Source organism: Girardinichthys multiradiatus, chromosome 6 (genome assembly GCF_021462225.1).
Source record: "Girardinichthys multiradiatus isolate DD_20200921_A chromosome 6, DD_fGirMul_XY1, whole genome shotgun sequence".
NCBI classification, from domain to species: Eukaryota; Metazoa; Chordata; class Actinopteri; order Cyprinodontiformes; family Goodeidae; genus Girardinichthys; species Girardinichthys multiradiatus.
The window spans coordinates 35,433,042-35,451,322 of NC_061799.1; the positions used below are offsets into that span (position 1 = coordinate 35,433,042).

Below are 18,281 nucleotides of genomic sequence, written 5' to 3' on the forward strand. Positions count from 1 at the left end.
TTGTCCAACAGTGATGTTATTTTTGCCAGAATTCATCTGTCTCTCACTACCTGCACTGTGTCTAGGAGGCATCCAAGGATAAAGCTCAAACGTGCAACAAAAAATGGCTGATGTCACTGCAAAGTCAAAAATTTTACCATGATGTGCAAAGGGTTGAAGCCCAAGTTATAGGTGCGGCTATAGAACTGATTCTTTCAAATATTTTCATTGATGTTATATTTCTAGAAATCCAACCAGTTACAACAGCTCACAGTGAAACAGTAAGTTATCTTTGGAAAATACAGTAAATGCAGAGTTTATATAACGCTTTTCTAGTCATATCGACCAGTCAAAGCACATTACACTAGAGCCACGTTCACCTAATCACACTCATAAACGCACACACATTTATACACTAATACACAGAGCAGTATGCAACTTGGGGTTAAGTGCATTGCCCAGGGGCACATCAACATCTGGCAGGAGGAAGCTGGAGTCAAACCAACTACTTTCAGACTGCAACACGACTACTCTTCCCACTGAGGTACAGTCGCCTCTGTAAAGAAACACTAACAGAAAAACAATGTTGGCCCTCATGGTTACGCCCAAGTTAACCCTTTCAAAATCCTCCATCAAGGTTAATTCATTATAAGATTGAAAGTCGGTGCAACACATTCACCTAACTCTGGAAGAGGGAAAATAAAGACAAGTACTATATCGGCTACGGCAATGTTGTAATAAACCTTCTTTGCATACCAAGGAAAATAACTCTTTTAGGACTAAAGTAAAAAAAAAAAAATGCATTTTTATAACTCAAAATGGTATTATATCTTGATATAAACAGATCTAACAACTAGGATTTAAAATAAACGTACAAGAGAGTCAGAAATATGTACAGTAGATATGTGAGATTCAACTCAATAACAAACATGCAGAAGGATAATTGGAACAGCAGTGAGGCATCAAGAAGGAATTTGGTACACGTGCACCACAGGGCATAAGTGGTGATGTCATTTGCCTGATCGATGTGCTGCAGGCAGTTCCCGAAGCATCCAACAGTCACTCAAAACAGTAAGTGAAGGCCACCAATCAAGGAGGATCCCCTGCAGACCCAGTACTGGCCAGTTATGGAGCATGATAAAGGTCACCCTTTCTAAGTGATGGCATTACAAGTCGGTTTATGTAGTACAGGCAGTTGAAGAAGCATCCAGCAGTCAGCCAAAACAGTGAGTGAAGGTGTGTGCGGAAAAATTTGACATAATTATCAGCACTTGACATATACAGGTCCTTCTCAAAATATTAGCATATTGTGATAAAGTTAATTATTTTCCATAATGTCATGATGAAAATTTAACATTCATATATTTTAGATTCATTGCACACTAACTGAAATATTTCAGGTCTTTTATTGTCTTAATACGGATGATTTTGGCATAGAGCTCATGAAAACCCAAAATTCCTATCTCACAAAATTAGCATATCATTAAAAGGGTCTCTAAACGAGCTATGAACCTAATCATCTGAATCAACGAGTTAACTCTAAACACCTGCAAAAGATTCCTGAGGCCTTCAAAACTCCCAGCCTGGTTCATCACTCAAAACCCCAATCATGGGTAAGACTGCCGACCTGACTGCTGTCCAGAAGGCCACTATTGACACCCTCAAGCAAGAGGGTAAGACACAGAAAGAAATTTCTGAACGAATAGGCTGTTCCCAGAGTGCTGTATCAAGGCACCTCAGTGGGAAGGAAAAAGTGTGGCAGAAAACGCTGCACAACGAGAAGAGGTGACCGGACCCTGAGGAAGATTGTGGAGAAGGTCCGATTCCAGACCTTGGGGGACCTGTGGAAGCAGTGGACTGAGTCTGGAGTAGAAACATCCAGATCCACCGTGCACAGGCGTGTGCAGGAAATGGGCTACAGGTGCCGCATTCCCCAGGTCAAGCCACTTTTGAACCAGAAACAGCGGCAGAAGCGCCTGACCTGGGCTACAGAGAAGCAGCAGTGGACTGTTGCTCAGTGGTCCAAAGTACTTTTTTCGAATGAAAGCAAATTCTGCATGTCATTCGGAAATCAAGGTGCCAGAATCTGGAGGAAGACTGGGGAGAAGGAAATGCCAAAATGCCAGAAGTCCATTGTCTATTACCCACAGTCAGTGATGGTCTGGGGTGCCGTGTCAGCTGCTGGTGTTGGTCCACTGTGTTTTATCAAGGGCAGGGTCAATGCAGCTAGCTATCAGGAGATTTTGGAGCACTTCATGCTTCCATCTGCTGAAAAGCTTTATGGAGATGAAGATTTCATTTTTCAGCACGACCTGGCACCTGCTCACAGTGCCAAAACCACTGGTAAATGGTTTACTGACCATGGTATCACTGTGCTCAATTGGCCTGCCAACTCTCCTGACCTGAACCCCATAGAGAATCTGTGGGATATTGTGAAGAGAACGTTGAGAGACTCAAGACCCAACACTCTGGATGAGCTAAAGGCCGCTATCGAAGCATCCTGGGCCTCCATAAGACCTCAGCAGTGCCACAGGCTGATTGCCTCAATGCCACGCCGCATTGAAGCAGTCATTTCTGCAAAAGGATTCCCGACCAAGTATTGAGTGCATAACTGTACATGATTATTTGAAGGTTGACGTTTTTTGTATTAAAAACACTTTTCTTTTATTGGTCGGATGAAATATGCTAATTTTGTGCGATAGGAATTTTGGGTTTTCATGAGCTGTATGCCAAAATCATCCATATTAAGACAATAAAAGACCTGAAATATTTCAGTTAGTGTGCAATGAATCTAAAATATATGAATGTTAAATTTTCATCATGACATTATGGAAAATAATGAACTTTATCACAATATGCTAATATTTTGAGAAGGACCTGTAGTGGATGGTAGAAGTCTTGTTTTTAGTATATATTTCCAACATGTAGGGTGTCCTCAATACAACATGGGGCAGGATCACATAACATGTTCAGGTGTCCTCACTTACTCATTCTGACATTAAGGAATGGGGATATCTGCCAATACACAATACAACCCCCATTAAACAGCTCTTTTTTCTAGGAATCTGGTCGAATTTATTAGTTCTCCAAAACTCTGACAACCCAGGGTTCCGACCAGGAAGCAGGGTCGTAGTTTAGCACTCCTCTCTGCAGCCTCTGTACTGCTACCCTCCCATTACCCTATTAAGACAGTGTCTTGCCCACGGCCAAAATTGAATAGATTAAAAAATAATCTAAAACGAGGAAATCAGGAAAATCTAATTAAAATAAACACAACTCAGACTAAAAAGAAAAATAAAACAATTAAATGTGTCCTACTGAACATAGGATCTCTCTCTTCAAAGACTTTGCTAGTTAGTGACCTGATTTGTGACAATCAGATTGATTTATTTTCTCACAGAAACCTGGCTGCAGCAAGAGGATTTTGTTACTATAAATGAGTCAACTCCTACTAATCATTTAAATTTTCACATTCCTCGAAATACTGGGCGAGGAGGAGGAGTAGCTACCATCTTTCAGTCCAATTTATTGACTAGTCCCAGACCAATCAATAGCTACAACTCTTTTGAATATTTAATCCTTAGTTTTCCTCATCTAAATTGCTAAGCACTAAAACCACTTCTGTTTGTTGTTTTGTACCGTCCACCAGGCCCTTACTCTCAATTTTTAGATCAGTTTTCAGACCTTTTATCTGATTTAGTGTTAAATACAGATAAGGTTATTATAGTGGGGGATTTTAACATTCATGTTGACACTGAAAGTGATAGCCTAAATATAGCCTTTAATGCTATCTTAGACTCAATTGGCTTTGCTCAAAACATTAACAAACCTACCCACCTTTGTCTTCATTCTCTGGACCTTGTGCTGACATATGGCATTGAGTGTAAAGACATAACCATATTTTCTCATAACCCTGTCCTGTCTGACCATTTTTTAATAACCTTTGAGTTTAATTTAACCACGTACTCCACACCTGAAAGAAAATTTCATCATAGTAGATCATTATAAGACAATGCTGTAACAAACTTTAAAGAATCTGTTCCACTTTTGATATTTTTCATTATCAAAGAAAAACACAGTGGAGGGCAATAATTTTGTTTCTTCCCCTTCACAAATTGATTCTCTTGTTCATAGTGTTACTTCATCATTGCATGGTGCATTACACAATGCAGCCCCCTTGAAAAAGAAGGTAATTATTTATAGGAGGCTAGCTCCCTGGTTTAATTCAGAGCTATGTACTTTAAAGCACAATGTTAGAAAATTGGAGAGAAAAAGGCGCTCTACACACAGAGGATTCCTACTTAATCTGGAAAAATAGCCTACTGTTGTATAGAAAGACACTTTGCCAAGCCAGAACAGCTTATTTCTCATCATTAATAGAAGAGAACAAGAATAATCCTAGGTTTCTCTTTAGTACAGTTGCTAAACTTACACGGAGTCATAGCTCTGTTGAGCCATCCATTCCCTTAGCTATCAGCAGTCATGACTTTATGGGATTCTTCCAAAATAAAATTGATTCTATTAAAAAGAAAATCTTTGACATACTCCCGAAGATGATTACTTCATCCTCAGCAAGTGAGACAACATTGGAAATAACTGCAGAACCTGATTTGTGTTTGGATTGCTTTGATCTTGTGGAGCTTCCTGAGTTATCAGAAATATTTGCTTCATCTAAACCTTCAACTTGTATGTTAGACCCAATCCCAACCAAATTATTTAAGGAAGTGTTCCCTCTGATTACCAGCCCCATTTTAGATATGATTAATCTATCCTTAGTAAATGGATATGTACCACAGGCTTTTAAGTTAGCTGTAATTAAACCTTTACTTAAGAAACCTTCGGTTGATCGAGATGACTTGAAAAATTACAGACCTATATCCAATCTTCCATTCTTATCTAAAATTCTTGAGAAAATAGTTGCTAATCAAATGTGTGAGCATTTACACAGCAGTGACCTGTTTGAAGAGTTTCAGTCAGGTTTCAGAGCTCATCATAGCACTGAAACAGCTCTGCTGAAAGTCACTAATGATATTCTTATGGCCTCAGATAATGGATTTGTGTCTGTACTTGTCCTGTTAGATCTCAGTGCTGCATTTGATACAGTCGATCACAATATTCTCTTAGAAAGGCTGGAATATGCTGTAGGGATCGGGGGAACAGCGCTAGGCTGGTTTAAATCTTATTTGTCTGACAGATTCCAATTTGTTCATGTAAATGATAAACCATCTTTAAACTCCAGGGTTAATTGTGGAGTACCACAGGGTTCAGTACTTGGGCCAATCCTCTTTACTATATATATGCTTCCAATAGCTAAAATTATCAGGCAGCATAGAATAAATTTTCACCAACCAGTTAGACTACAAGCATGTCTTGAAGACATAAAAACTTGGATGACTTTAAATTTTCTGCTTCTAAATTCAGACAAGACAGAAGTTGTCGTTTTTGGACCGGAGTCTTTAAAAAAGAAACTGCTTAGTCAATCACTTTACCTGGATGGTATTAAATTGACCTCCGGTAATAAAGTAAAAAACCCTGGTGTTATTTTTGACCAAGACATGTCATTTAAATCCCATATTAAACAGGTTTCTAGGATTTCCTTCTTTCATCTCCGGAACATTGCCAAAATTAGAAATATCCTATCCAGGAGTGACGCTGAAAAACTAGTCCATGCATTTGTTACTTCAAGGCTGGACTATTGTAATTCGTTACTATCAGGATGTCCACAAAATGCAGTTAAAAGCCTTCAGCTGATTCAAAATGCTGCAGCAAGAGTTCTGATGAAAATTAAAAAGAGAGATCATATTTCCCCTCCTATGTGTGGCTGGGGAAGTTGGTCCCGGTTTTCAGTTGGTTCTCGGGGCCTGTTACCTGTCCCTAGTCTTTTGCCCGGCAGATGTGCCTATAACTCCCTCCTTTGTTGGGACTCGGCAAACGGGGGTGCCTATTGGGGTCAGCCGGGGAGCTGGCTTCCTGGGAGAGCGGTTTGCCCCCCAGTCCTTCCCTCCCCATCCCCGGACACCTCCCTTGCCAGCTCCATCACATTACCACTCATGGAGGGCCTTGGGGTGCGGGTGCGCCATTGGAGCGCCACAAGGGTTTTCCATCTCTGCGGTCCCATGGCAGCCTGTGCCCCAACTTTATTGTACAACTTAGACACTCTCACTTATCCTGAAACACCTCGACCACCCAGGGACGTACGCCAGGATCCTGTTTGTAGATTTCAGCTCGGCCTTCAACACCATCATACCAGACATCCTCCACCAGAAGCTCACCTAGCTCAACGTCCCAGCCTCCACCTGTCAGTGGATCAACAGCTTCCTGACGGACCGACAGCAGCAGGTGAGACTGGGGAGCATCTTCTCCCAAACCAGATCAATAAGTACTGGTGCCCCCCAGGGGTGTGTTCTATCCCCACTCCTCTTCTCCCTGTACACAAATGACTGCACCTCATCGGACTCGTCCATGAAACTCCTTAAGTTTGCAGACGACACCACTGTCATTGGACTGATCCAGGACAGTGATGAGTCTGCATACAGACAGCAGGTGGATCGGCTGGTACACTGGTGCAGTCGGAACTACCTTGAACTCAACCCACTCAAGACTGTGGAAATGGTGGTGGACTTTCGGAGAACACCACCCCCATACACCCCCCTCACCATCCTCAACAACACTGTATTGGCCGTGGACCACTTCAGGTTCTTAGGAACCACCATCTCTGAGGACCTGAGATGGTCTTCACACATAGACACTGTTCGAAAGAAGGCCCAGCCGAGACTGTACTTCCTGAGGCAACTCAAGAAGTTCAAAGTTCCACAGGAGCTGCTGGTCTTCTTCTACACTGCCATCATTCAATCTGTCCTGTCTTCATCCATCTCAGTGTGGTTTGGCTCATCCACAAAACAGGACAGGTCCAGACTGCAACGAATAATCAGGAATGCAGAGAGAATAATCAGGGCTGACCTTCCCTCCATCCAGGACTTATACAGGTCTTGGGTCAAGAAAAGAGCTGCTAAAATCTCTGCAGACCCCACACACCCTGCACATAAACTGTTCAGAGCTTTACCTTCAGGCCGCTGCAACAGAGCCCTGTTCGCTAAAACCAGCCGCCACAGAGACAGTTTCTTCCCCCAGGCTGTTTCTCTGATAAACATTCAATAGAGTACAAAACAACAGCATACAGATGTTGCAAATGCACCTTTTTATTTATATATGTGTATATTGTACATTGTAAATATGTATATTCTGTAATACAAAAACAAAACCAAAGAGCAAAGTGTATCGGAGTCAAATTCCTTGTTTGTATGTACGAACTTGGCAATAAAGCTGATTCTGATTCTAACATTTTCATGACATTCACATGTAGGGCCTTGGGGGTGGGCGCACTCTATGGCATCAAGAGGGAGAATATCCTAGTAGCCTAACCTCTGGTGCCTGCGCTTACCTCTAAGGGTATAATTGCATGTAGACATTGAGGGTTCAGAGTGGGGGGTGGCAGACCCTCTTCCCCACCGTTTTTTCTTATTAAATGCACACTACAACAACACGCATCAACACGACATTTGAGCTGACGGAGGCAGGCTTGGGGTCTTTTCACACCCTTGTTCGCTATTTCCCATCTGTGGTCGGAGGCCGGGAGAGGGAGTTGGCCCTCAGGTCGGGTCTGGGCTGGGTTTGGGGGTCGGGTCTTGGGGATTGTTTGGTGCTGGCGGTTTCGGCTCTCTCGGGATCGCTGGGTTCCCTTGGATCTCAGCCCCTGGCTTTGGGCCCTGGTCTGCCGGCTGGGTGGGTGCTGGGCTCCGGCAGGGGGATCTTAGCCGGCATTGATTGGGATGTGGCCCTGCTTTGGTGGAGGGGCTGGCCGGCTGGACTGCTTGGTGGGCCGAGGTGCGCCATGCAGGGGTGCGGGTGGCAGGTGGGCTGGGTCGCCCCTGGGGTTCGGGGGTGGAGTTGGCGGGGTGCCCGGTAACTGGGGCTGCCGTGGACTTCTTCCACTGCTTCCTTCTATGGTTCTGGCCCATGGTCGGGCGCCGGGCTGCGGTTGGGTGGATGGGGCGGCAGAGCATGTCTTGTGAGTGCACTGGGGCGGCTGGCGGGTTGTGCTTGGCCTGGAGCGGTTGGCCTGCATGGCCCAGGTACCCGGCTGGTGCATGTATCCCTCTTATGGACTGGTGGGCCGGGGCTGCTGGTGCTGTCAGGGGGGGTTGGGCGGGCTTGGAGGTGTGCTGCTCTGTTGGCGGTCGTGTCCGGCGGGGGGATTGGGGCGGTGGGCAGGGGGATGGCGTGGAGGGGATGCAGCCTATGGGGTGGAGGGGTTGTGTCCACTTCTAGGGTGTGGGGTCACCGGCGTTTGGATCGGCTGGGCGGCGATGGTGGAGCTGAGCTGGATAGTGTTTCTCCCTGGGCGGTCGTTGCAGTGGCAGTCATGTAGTGTTTTTTGTGGCGGGGGGGGGTTTAGGGGAACACTGGCCCTGGATGCCTGCCGCTGGCCGGGGACCTCTTGGTGGATGAGTTTGTCCGGTCTTGGCGGGGGTCCTGTTGTGGGTGCGGTGCTCGGTGGGGTCTGCCCTGTTGCAGCAGTGGGCGAGAGTGGCATTGCACAGGGCCCTTGCGGCGCGCTGTGTGGTGTGGGAGCGGGGTGCGGCGGGGGTGCTTAGAGCGGGGCTGTGTGTGGAGCTTGCGCTGTGTGGGTGTGGCTTCATCGGCTTCTCGGCCATGGAGTTCACCTGTGGGGGTGTGCCCCTGTGGGGGAGGGGATTCGTGGCGTTTGGGTTCGTGGGCCTGTGTTCGATATCGGTGTCGTGTTGGGGCTGGCCCTGTGTGGAGGTTCCTGTTGGGGTTCACTGGGGGTGGGAAACTCATGGGGTTGGGATCGGAGCTCATTGGGGGGTCGGGACTGCTCCGTCCTGGGGCGGCTCTGGTTGGCGGGCTGGTTTGAGCCATGTGGACCCCTCTTTTGTACATAGCCCCCTCTCCGGAGGTGGAAGGGGGTTGTTGTGGACTGGGTTCGGGGTGGGGGGCGGTAGCTGGGCTGGGGTCACCCGGGTCTGGGCGGTGCCAGCGCTGTCTGCCTGTCTCTGCCCCAGGAGGGATGGGGACCACCTCCTGGATCCGGGGGCTGTTTGCCCCTAGGGGGTACCGGCACCTGGACCTGGGAGTATAGAGTATGCATGGGGAGTGTGAGTGAGTGTGTGACGTCCATTGTTGTCTTTACGTTGGGCGCGAGTGATTTTATGTGTATGCATGAGGGTGGGAGTGGTGATTGTGACTGTGTGAGCCTGTTTTTTTTTTTTTGTGACAGGTTGGGTCTCGGACTGCTCCCTCTCCTAGATCAGCTTAGGCCCCCCCATATTATGGGGGGCCTATTTCCTCCCCGCCACACTACCTGCCGGTGGTTGGAGTCTCTGCCCGCTGGTGTACTTGTGGTTCTCGGTGTCCGGGGCTGGGTGCTTTGGTGTGTGCTGGCTCACTCCTGGTGGCTGCTTGCCGGGGCCTGGCCCCTTGGGCTCTGTCGGGCCTCTGCTTGGGGGGTGGTGTGTCCCGGGGTCTTGAGCCTCTGGATCCATGGCTGGATCTGCTCAGGCGTGGACGGCTGCCGGCGGGGCCTGTGGGCTCGTCGCTGCGGCTCCCTGGGGCTTCTGCACTGTCGCTGCTGGGTGATTCCCCTGGGACTCTCCACTGCTCTTCTCTGGGGGGGTTGCGGTAGTCCCGGCGGTGGTTCTCCTGGGGTTCCTGTGCTTTGGGTGGCCTTTGGATGTTTGTGGCTTGGATCTTCTCAGTGTCCGTCCAGGGACCATGGGGCAGGTCTGTGGGTCCTCACACTCGCTATTGCATATTTTTGTGGAGAAACCTTGTATACAAAAGCGCATCCACACTCATACTCACAGGTGTTAAGCTTCAGGTGTTGACAGATACACAGATGTTCTATATTGGGCTGCACCTCTCAGTAAGTACATTTTAGATTCATAATTACCGTGTACTATTTCGTAAAAAAAAAACAGCTGCAGGTGTATAAGCAAGCAGGGTGTAATGTTGTATTCTCTTCATCCTTTCTCTCCTCCACTCTTTCCTCCTTTTCTCCCCTTTTTCCCTATCTCTCTTTTTTGAGCTTTTTTCCCTTTCATTTCAGTTTCCGTGTCTGTAACAATTGAAATATTCCCAAAGAAGTTTATAATAAAGTTTCTTTTATAAATATCAAGCAGAGCTTTAAAGCATTAGCTGTGATGCTCTGCTTGTGAAAGTAAATCTGTTGGGCAATTTCTTGGCACTCAGACAACAATTCTGAGCGATACTCTACCGGACAGGACACGGTAAGAAAAAAAAAAAAAAAAAGAATGGGAGGGAGATCCTTTAGTTATCAGGCTCCTCTCCTGTGAAACCAGCTCCTAGTTTTAGTCCCTGTCTAAGGCTGGGCTTAAAACTTTCCTTTTTGATAAAGCTTATAGTTAGAGTGGCTTAAATTATCCTGAACTATCTCTGTAGTTATGCTGCTATAGGCTTAGGCTGCTGGAGAACATAATGACCACTTTCGCCCTCTTCGCAGCATTCTCACACTACTCTCCAATTTTGCATTATTTGCTGTTATTTAAGCTTTTAACCTTGTTCTCCCTTTTCTATTCCTAGAAGCTACACCTGGCCTGACTCTGTGTCTACCTGTGACACCTTTCTGAAGGGGGCCATCATCCAAGCTTCTGCTGGCAACAACTTAATGCTCACCCTCTACCGATGATCCACATGGCCCTGTCTTTCAGTGTTTAACCCTGTCTCTCTCCTAAACAGCTACTGACTGAGTTTCTACTGTGACTAACTCTATGTTCTCTCTTTCAGACTCTAATCTTGAAAACTGGCTCAAAGTTAATTTGTTCTTTCTTTCTAGGTGAAACGACTAAAGGAGCTACATCCATTAACATTGACTTTTCCTTCCCATAGAAAGTACTCCTGGATCAGTGCTTCTTTATTCTCTTTGTGTCTCTGCTCTGTTCTCTCAAACCCCCAGTCAGTCGTGGCAGATGGCCGCTCACACTGAGCCTGGTTCTGCTGGAGGTTTCTTCCTGTTAAAAGGGAGTTTTTCCTCTCCACTGTCGCTACATGCAAGCTCAGTATGAGGGATTGCTGCAAAGTCAGCGCCAGTGACTGTCCACTGTCTCTACAAGCTCATCCAGGAGGAGGGAATGCTGCAAGTCACTGACTGGATGCAATCTGCAGGGTTTCCTTAGATAGAAAAACTTTTTATCCAATTTGAATGTATGTACCTGACTTTTGTGAAGTGCCTTGAGACGACATGTGTTGTGAATTGGCGCTACATAAATAAACTGAATAGAATTGAATTAAACTCAGTTAAGAGCAGATAAATGTATTGTAGCGGGATTAAGCTACTTTAAATAAAGGCTCATAAACACATTAAGTCTCAGTCTATCAGGAATCAACACAGAGGATTTTTTCATATACCCTGAGAGATCTCTATCACATTTAGAAGAATCAGATTTCTTGATACAGTGCCTTGCGAAAGTATTCAGCACCCTTGAACTTTTCAACCTTTTGCCACATTTCAGGCTTCAAACATAAAGATATAAAATTAAAATTTTTTGTGAAGAATCAACAAGTGGGACACAATCGTGAAGTGAAATGAAATTTATTGGATGTGTTAAACGTTTTCAACAAATAAAAAACTGAAAAGTTGGCCGTGCAATATTATTCGTCCCCTTTACTTTCAGTGCAGCAAACTCACTCCAGACGTTCAGTGAGGATCTCTGAATGATCCAATGTTGTCCCAAATGACTGATGATGATAAATAGAATCCACCTGTGTGTAATCAAGTCTCTGTATAAATGCACCTGCTCTGTGATAGTCTCAGGGTTCTGTTCAAAGCACAGAGAGCATCATGAAGACCAAGGAACACACCAGGCAGGTCTGAGATACTGTTGTGGAGAAATTTAAAGCTGGATTTGGATACAAAAAGATTTCCCAAGCTTTAAACATCCCAAGGAGCACTGTGCAAGCAATCATATTGAAATGGAAGGAGTATCAGACCACTGCAAATCTATCAAGACCCGGCCGTCCCTCTAAACTTTCATCTCGCACAAGGAGAAGACTGATCAGAGATGCAGCCAAGAGGCCCATGATCACTCTGGATGAACTGCAGAGATCTACAGCTGAGGTTGGTGAGTCTGTCTATAGGACAACAATCAGTCGTACACTGCACAAATCTGGCCTTTATGGAAGAGTGGCAAAAAGAAAGTCATTTCTCAAAGATATCCATAAAAAGTCTCGTTTAAAGTTTGCCACAATCCACCTGGGAGACACACCAAACATGTGGAAGAAGGTGCTCTGGTCAGATGAAACCAAAATCTAACTGTTTGGCCACAATGCAAAACAATATTTTTGGTGTAAAAGCAACACAGCTCATCACCCTGAACACACCATCCCCACTGTCAAACATGGTGGTGGCCGCATTATGGTCTGGGCCTGCTTTTCATCAGCAGGGACAGGGAAGATGGTCAAAATTGATGGGAAGATGGATGGGGCCAAATACAGGACCATTCTGGAAGAAAACCAGTTGGAGTCTGCAAGAGACCTGAGACTGGGACGGAGATTTATCTTCCAACAAGACAGTGATCCAAAACATAAAGCCAAATCTACAATGGAATGGTTCACAAACGTATCCAGGTGTTGGAATGGCCAAGTCAAAGTCCAGACCTGAATCCAATCGAGAATCTGTGGAAAGAGCTGAAGACTGCTGTTCACGAACGCTCTCCATCCAACCTCACTGAGCTCCAGCTGTTTTGCAAGGAAGAATGGGCAAGAATTTCAGTCTCTCGATGTGCAAAACTGATAGAGACAAACCCCAAGAGACTTGCAGCTGTAATTGCAGCAAAGAGTGGCGCTACAAAGTATTAACGCAAGGGGGCCGAATAATATTGCACGCCCAACTTTTCAGTTTTTTATTTGTTAAAAAAGTTTGACACATCCAATGAATTTCATTCCACTTCACGATTGTGTCCCAATTGTTGATTCTTCACAAAAAATTTGAATTTTATTTCTTTATGTTTGAAGCCTGAAATGTGGCAAGATGTTGAAAAGTTCAAGGGGGCCGAGTACTTTCGCAAGGCACTGTATATCTAAAGATTATGATTCAATTAGGATCAACAGTGAAATGAGTGATTGAATTAATGATTGCAAGAAAAATCAATAGCAACTGCTAATGTTTATTTAAATCAAACTAAAATTATTACTATGGATGAATTCATTGGCAGTGCAGGTAAAGCAGGTGCTCAAACTAAGAAGCCATTACTCCATGATGGTGCCTTTGCTGGTTCCTTCTTTCTGATCTCAGACTCAGCTCAGCTCAGGTGAATAAGCTACAAAAAATGTATTTTTTTTAATCACTTTCTGAAAAGTAATTGCACCCATAAACAGCGACGGGAAAGACTCTGGTAATGAGTCTTTTCCATTGCTGTGGATGAATGTTGGCCCAGTCCTCTTTCCAGGGTTTTTTAGCATGAATACCCTGTTTAAGGTGTTGCCACAGCATTGTTGTCAGATTTATATGCCAAGTTTGACTAGGCCACTGCAAAATCATCATTTCGTTTGTTTTTTTTTTAACCATTCACAAGTGGACTTAGAGGAGGGCTTTGGATCGATGTTGTGCTGCTTAACCCGGACATTCTCCTTCAGGATTTTCAGGTGGGGAGCAGAATTCATGGTTCCATCAATTACGTCAAGTCGTCCAGGTTCTGAAGCAGCAAGGTAGCCTCAAACCATCACAAGCTAGAGACAGGAAGGAGATGGATAGATGTCTAATATAGAAATTAATTAGATCTAAAACATTTAGACGTGACAAAAAAGCAAAAACAAAACAATCTAAGTCGGCAAATAACTTTTTCACAGACCATCGGGTTTATGTAAATGCTTCGTACAAATTTTAACCACAGACCAGTGGAAAGAAATAGGATTGCGATCCAAATAATTAACACAGGTACTTATGGTGAAGTTATAACAAATGGAAAAATCTCCATTTAAATAAAGCTGCAACAAGAAAACCCTGCAAACCATTTAAGTGTGCTTGTGCAGGCCTTCCAGCTCACAGTGCAACAACACCACAGCAGTAGTTTGTTACGTAATCTGTCACATAATTATAATGTACTGTCCCAAAGCATGATCCTACACCAAAGTTACATGATAAACATCTAAATTAACTCCTTAGGGTTTAATGTATATTTTAAAACATAGCACTTTAAAGTACATCATATGTCGTGTCTACATTACAGCTGTGTGGACTTGTGTCATCAGTTAAAAAGTCTGGGTCAAAATCCCTTTGGACATCAATAAAATGAGAATGTAACTAAATTTTTGAAAAAAAAAATCCACTCTAAAAACGAAACAAAGAAAAATGTATGAATACTACTTTATTGCAATGTTTTCTTATACGCAATCAGACCTGTTTTACTGGGAAAACAGTGATGCATGATTTATACTGAATGAGATATAATATAAAGAGTTAGCACTTTCAATGTGCACAGTCAAACTATACCAACAGTCATTGTCTTAGTGGTAGTCACTTTAAACCACGTTTTACTTTATCTAGAAAAAATAAACAAAAAAAGCACTTTTTAGACAATAAACGTAACACTTTTGGGAATTTCATTCAATTCTAAGGGTCATAATAATACCAAACTACACTGAAAAACGTTTTAACATTCAGTTCTCAACAGGCAGCTGTACCTAACTCTAATTTCTCATTTTAAAATCATACCTCTGTTACAGTGCACTGAAAGACTGTAATGACAAGTCTGACATTAACTCCAAAATAAGATTTGATTAATCTAAAAGTCACGTCGTATCCCACTTCAAACGGTATGCTCTTCAAAAGGCGGGTAACACTATTTGGCAGATTCCTAACGAAGTTTGATGTGATTTTCCATTACAACATTCAGATGAGCACATACAGGAATCTGCACAGTATTGTATGATAAAGTATAGAAGAGATATTAATATTACAACAAATGTTAGTAGTACAAATAAATCCAGTACATTCACCCTCCTCTCTAACTAAATACTGAAGTTGTGAACACTGTAAAAGTGATTGTTTTAGGTATTTTATCAAGTATCGTCAAAAATGCTGTGGTCGAAATCAGAGATGTACTGTTAAAAAAAACAGCATTTTAACATAATCTTAATTTACACATGTAGGCTAAGAACACATTATCATTTTCCTCCAAGTCAAAAGTTAGGGTTTAATTCCCATGCTTCTGTTTTAGAGATCAGTTAAACAACAAAATGTTTTTTAGTACATGATCTGCAGTTTTTAGGTATTATTAACATTACAAATGTAAACCCTTTTTCTCCTGATAAAAAAAACAAAACAAAACAAAAACAAAGCTGTTGTCAGCTATTTACAGCCATTCTCTGTAGTGAACACTGAAATGTTTCCACATGTACAAAACATCTTCGACAAACTTATTAGGTTAATTCTACCCAGCATTATAGTAAAACTTTTAAAAAGGAATATAAAGAGACTGTGTGAGCGACTCAAATACACGCTAATGCTAATAGAACGTGCTTTGTCAAATGTTCTAATGAACTTTGAGGGTGAAACAAGTTTGTACAAAACAATAATCTAAGAATGCATGAAAGTGGATACAATCGGTGGAAGAGCCACAGTGAAATGCATGAACAACCAAATGCTGCTTGGGATTACGTGTGGTATGTGTAATTTAGCCCGAACCACAACTAGAGGGAGACACACCAAAATATTTCTGCTGGATTAGATGATCAGAAGAAATGCTGGTGTTTTGACCTGATTAATAGTTGTTTTTCCTTTTTTATAACCTCAGTTTATCTTCTGTGTTGTCTTCCCAACAGGTAGGATGCTGAGTGCATTGTGGATTTTGTTTAGGGGCTGATGTTTGTCAGGGCATTGGAGAAAAAAATGACTTCATCACATCAGACCTTATGGGTACTAGCAGCACCTCCTGGTGGTCGGATTGGGCTGCCGGGTGAGTTTGAAGGAGTCATTGCTCTCCACTTCAGCATTTTGCAAGGGTGGAATCTGTTTACCTAGCAAGACACAAACAACAGTTACTGACAAATGAAAGAAGTTCAACAATTACACCAGGATGAGCTCGGCAGATTTCTCACAGATCCAAAAGGTTTCTGGCCCAACTTTACCTACTTCCAAGGTGCTTGGAGTAGGACAAAGATCTGGTGAGGTGAAGACTCCAGTAACACTTAAAATACTGGGGAACCTTTATACCCTTGTAAACAGACCTACACATTTTGGCTTGTCCCCTTCTTGAATGACCCTAAAGGCCACAGACTGAAAATCAGCCATCCTTTTATAAAGTTGTTTACTGAGTATGTCAGCTGTTACTGGAGTCTTTGCTTCGCCAGAGTTTTCACATAACTGGACTGCCCTTTTTTTTTTTCAAAACCCTAACACAAATGGAAAAAATGCCCATATCTGCTGCTACTTGTGGGGGTCAATTATGATATCGGCCAAAAGGGCAGTTGCCCAGGGCAGCATTAAGGTGCGTTCAGACCGACCGCGATTTTGGCAAATTTTTCGCCTCATTCGCGTGCTGTTGCTCACCTGACATTTTGTCAGGAAATCGCATGGCCAACAGACGACAATGCTTCATTCGCTCCACAAGTTGAAGCGAGTGGAGCGAATGAGTGGAGGTGGAGCTTCTGTCTGGCTCTTGCTGTTTTCAACTGAACGTGTCGGATCTGGATTTTACAGAGCGAGTCATGGTGCTTTATTTATGGAAAGCCGAACTATGCCGTCGGCGTCGACATCTTTAGGTTCACCAGATTCTCTAGAGACGGAACCAGTTTGGCAAGTACCACCACCTACTTCAGGAGCTGTGGCTCAATGACGGTTTCTTTCAGCGGTACTTCTGTCTATCCAGGACCCAGTTTGAGGACCTGCAGCCCGGCGTTGGGGGACAAATCAGCCTCCGAGACACTAACTACAGGCGCTGTATCCCCACTGCAGAACGTCTGTCCATCTGTCTTTGGTGAGTGAATAAATCTCAGTTCGATAGAAAAACAGCCAAATTGTACTGTCCAATTCTTCTAAATATAATAAACATTTCTGTGCCTAAATATGAATGAGAACCGCCATACTTCAGGCAAACGCTGATATGACAACAGAATGTAGCATGGTAGCGTATTGAATAATTATGTAATAACGACTAATCGGCTTGCTGACATATGCATCTGAAAATTAAATACTTATGAATATAATTTCAAAGATGTACCCTGAGTAACTGGTGTGAGTTTCACATTTATATGACGTTTGTGCTGTAAAGAGGGCCATAGACGTGACGCGAATTGTAAGAAAAGTTCAGATTTTTGAACTTCAGCAAACTTCACTTTGCGTCCATCATGAGTTTCGCTTCGCTCTATTCACAGCGTTCACGTCATATCCTTCGCGTAGCTTCGCTCCTGAACACACCTTCATATAGGGTTAACATGTAAATCGCTCACTCTTGTCCCGTCATTCGCGTTTGGCCGAAACACACCTTTAGAAAGATGAATGGGTGGGCGGTGCCAGGAACAAGCACTTAATTAAAAAACAAACAAAAAGTGTCTGTCAGTGGTGCCTTGAACAAGTTTTGTGTTGCTTTAGTGCGCGTGCAGTGATTGGGCAGCTGCTTGCTCACAGCAGAGAATAGGGAGGCTATTGTATGCACTTCAAGCAGGACTGCTCTGCGTATTAGGTCAACCCAGAATGTTTATGGTTTCCAACATTTTGATTGGTTTGGGGTTGAGACCTGGTCTGTTTTAGTTAGTGATTCTGCATTAGCAATACACGTTTAATGGTTGGAGAAGCAGCTGAAAACTCACAGGATTGACAAGATACAAAAAACAAAAAAAAACAAATTGTGAACAAATAACATTCTGAACTGGCAGCACAAAGAAGGAATATTAATTATAGAAAATTACTAATGACACACAAAACAAACTTTCATTTATTATTAGTAGTGGTAGTAGTAGCTGTAATAATAAACGATAGGTAGCTTTTAGCTGAATGTTCTTCTGGTTTTTCTATTGAACTTGTTTCTAGGTTTTCAGATTTGTCTGTGGCATCAATTAATAATGGGCAGTTGCTAATTAATAATATACTACAACAACAACAAATACTACTAGTAATAGATAACAACAGATCAGTGGCGGATGCTCGTCTTTCAAGGAGGGGAAGCTCAATTTCAAGATCACTGATTCGCTCATTTCGCTGTCAATCAAAAAGGGATTCAGCCTCAGACAGATCATCCAATCATCATGCAGAAGCTGAGCGTCCGGGT

The 18,281-nt window shown here is 43.5% G+C and overlaps 1 protein-coding gene across 2 annotated transcripts in view; it reads right to left on the reverse strand.

The window, feature by feature from the left end:
- Positions 1-18,281, reverse strand: part of rab31 (RAB31, member RAS oncogene family) — a 46,633-nt gene that overhangs the window by 17,605 nt on the left and 10,747 nt on the right. The window contains exons 7-8 of one of the 2 annotated variants that reach the window (XM_047367562.1): positions 15,925-16,032; positions 13,162-13,743 (exon numbers count right to left, since the gene is read on the reverse strand). In XM_047367562.1, the coding sequence (XP_047223518.1) occupies positions 15,935-16,032 (98 nt within the window). In that variant the 3' untranslated portion in view covers positions 13,162-13,743; positions 15,925-15,934. Of the gene's footprint in view, positions 1-13,161; positions 13,744-15,924; positions 16,033-18,281 lie in introns of those variants that run through there. The other variant, XM_047367563.1, reaches the window with a different exon arrangement.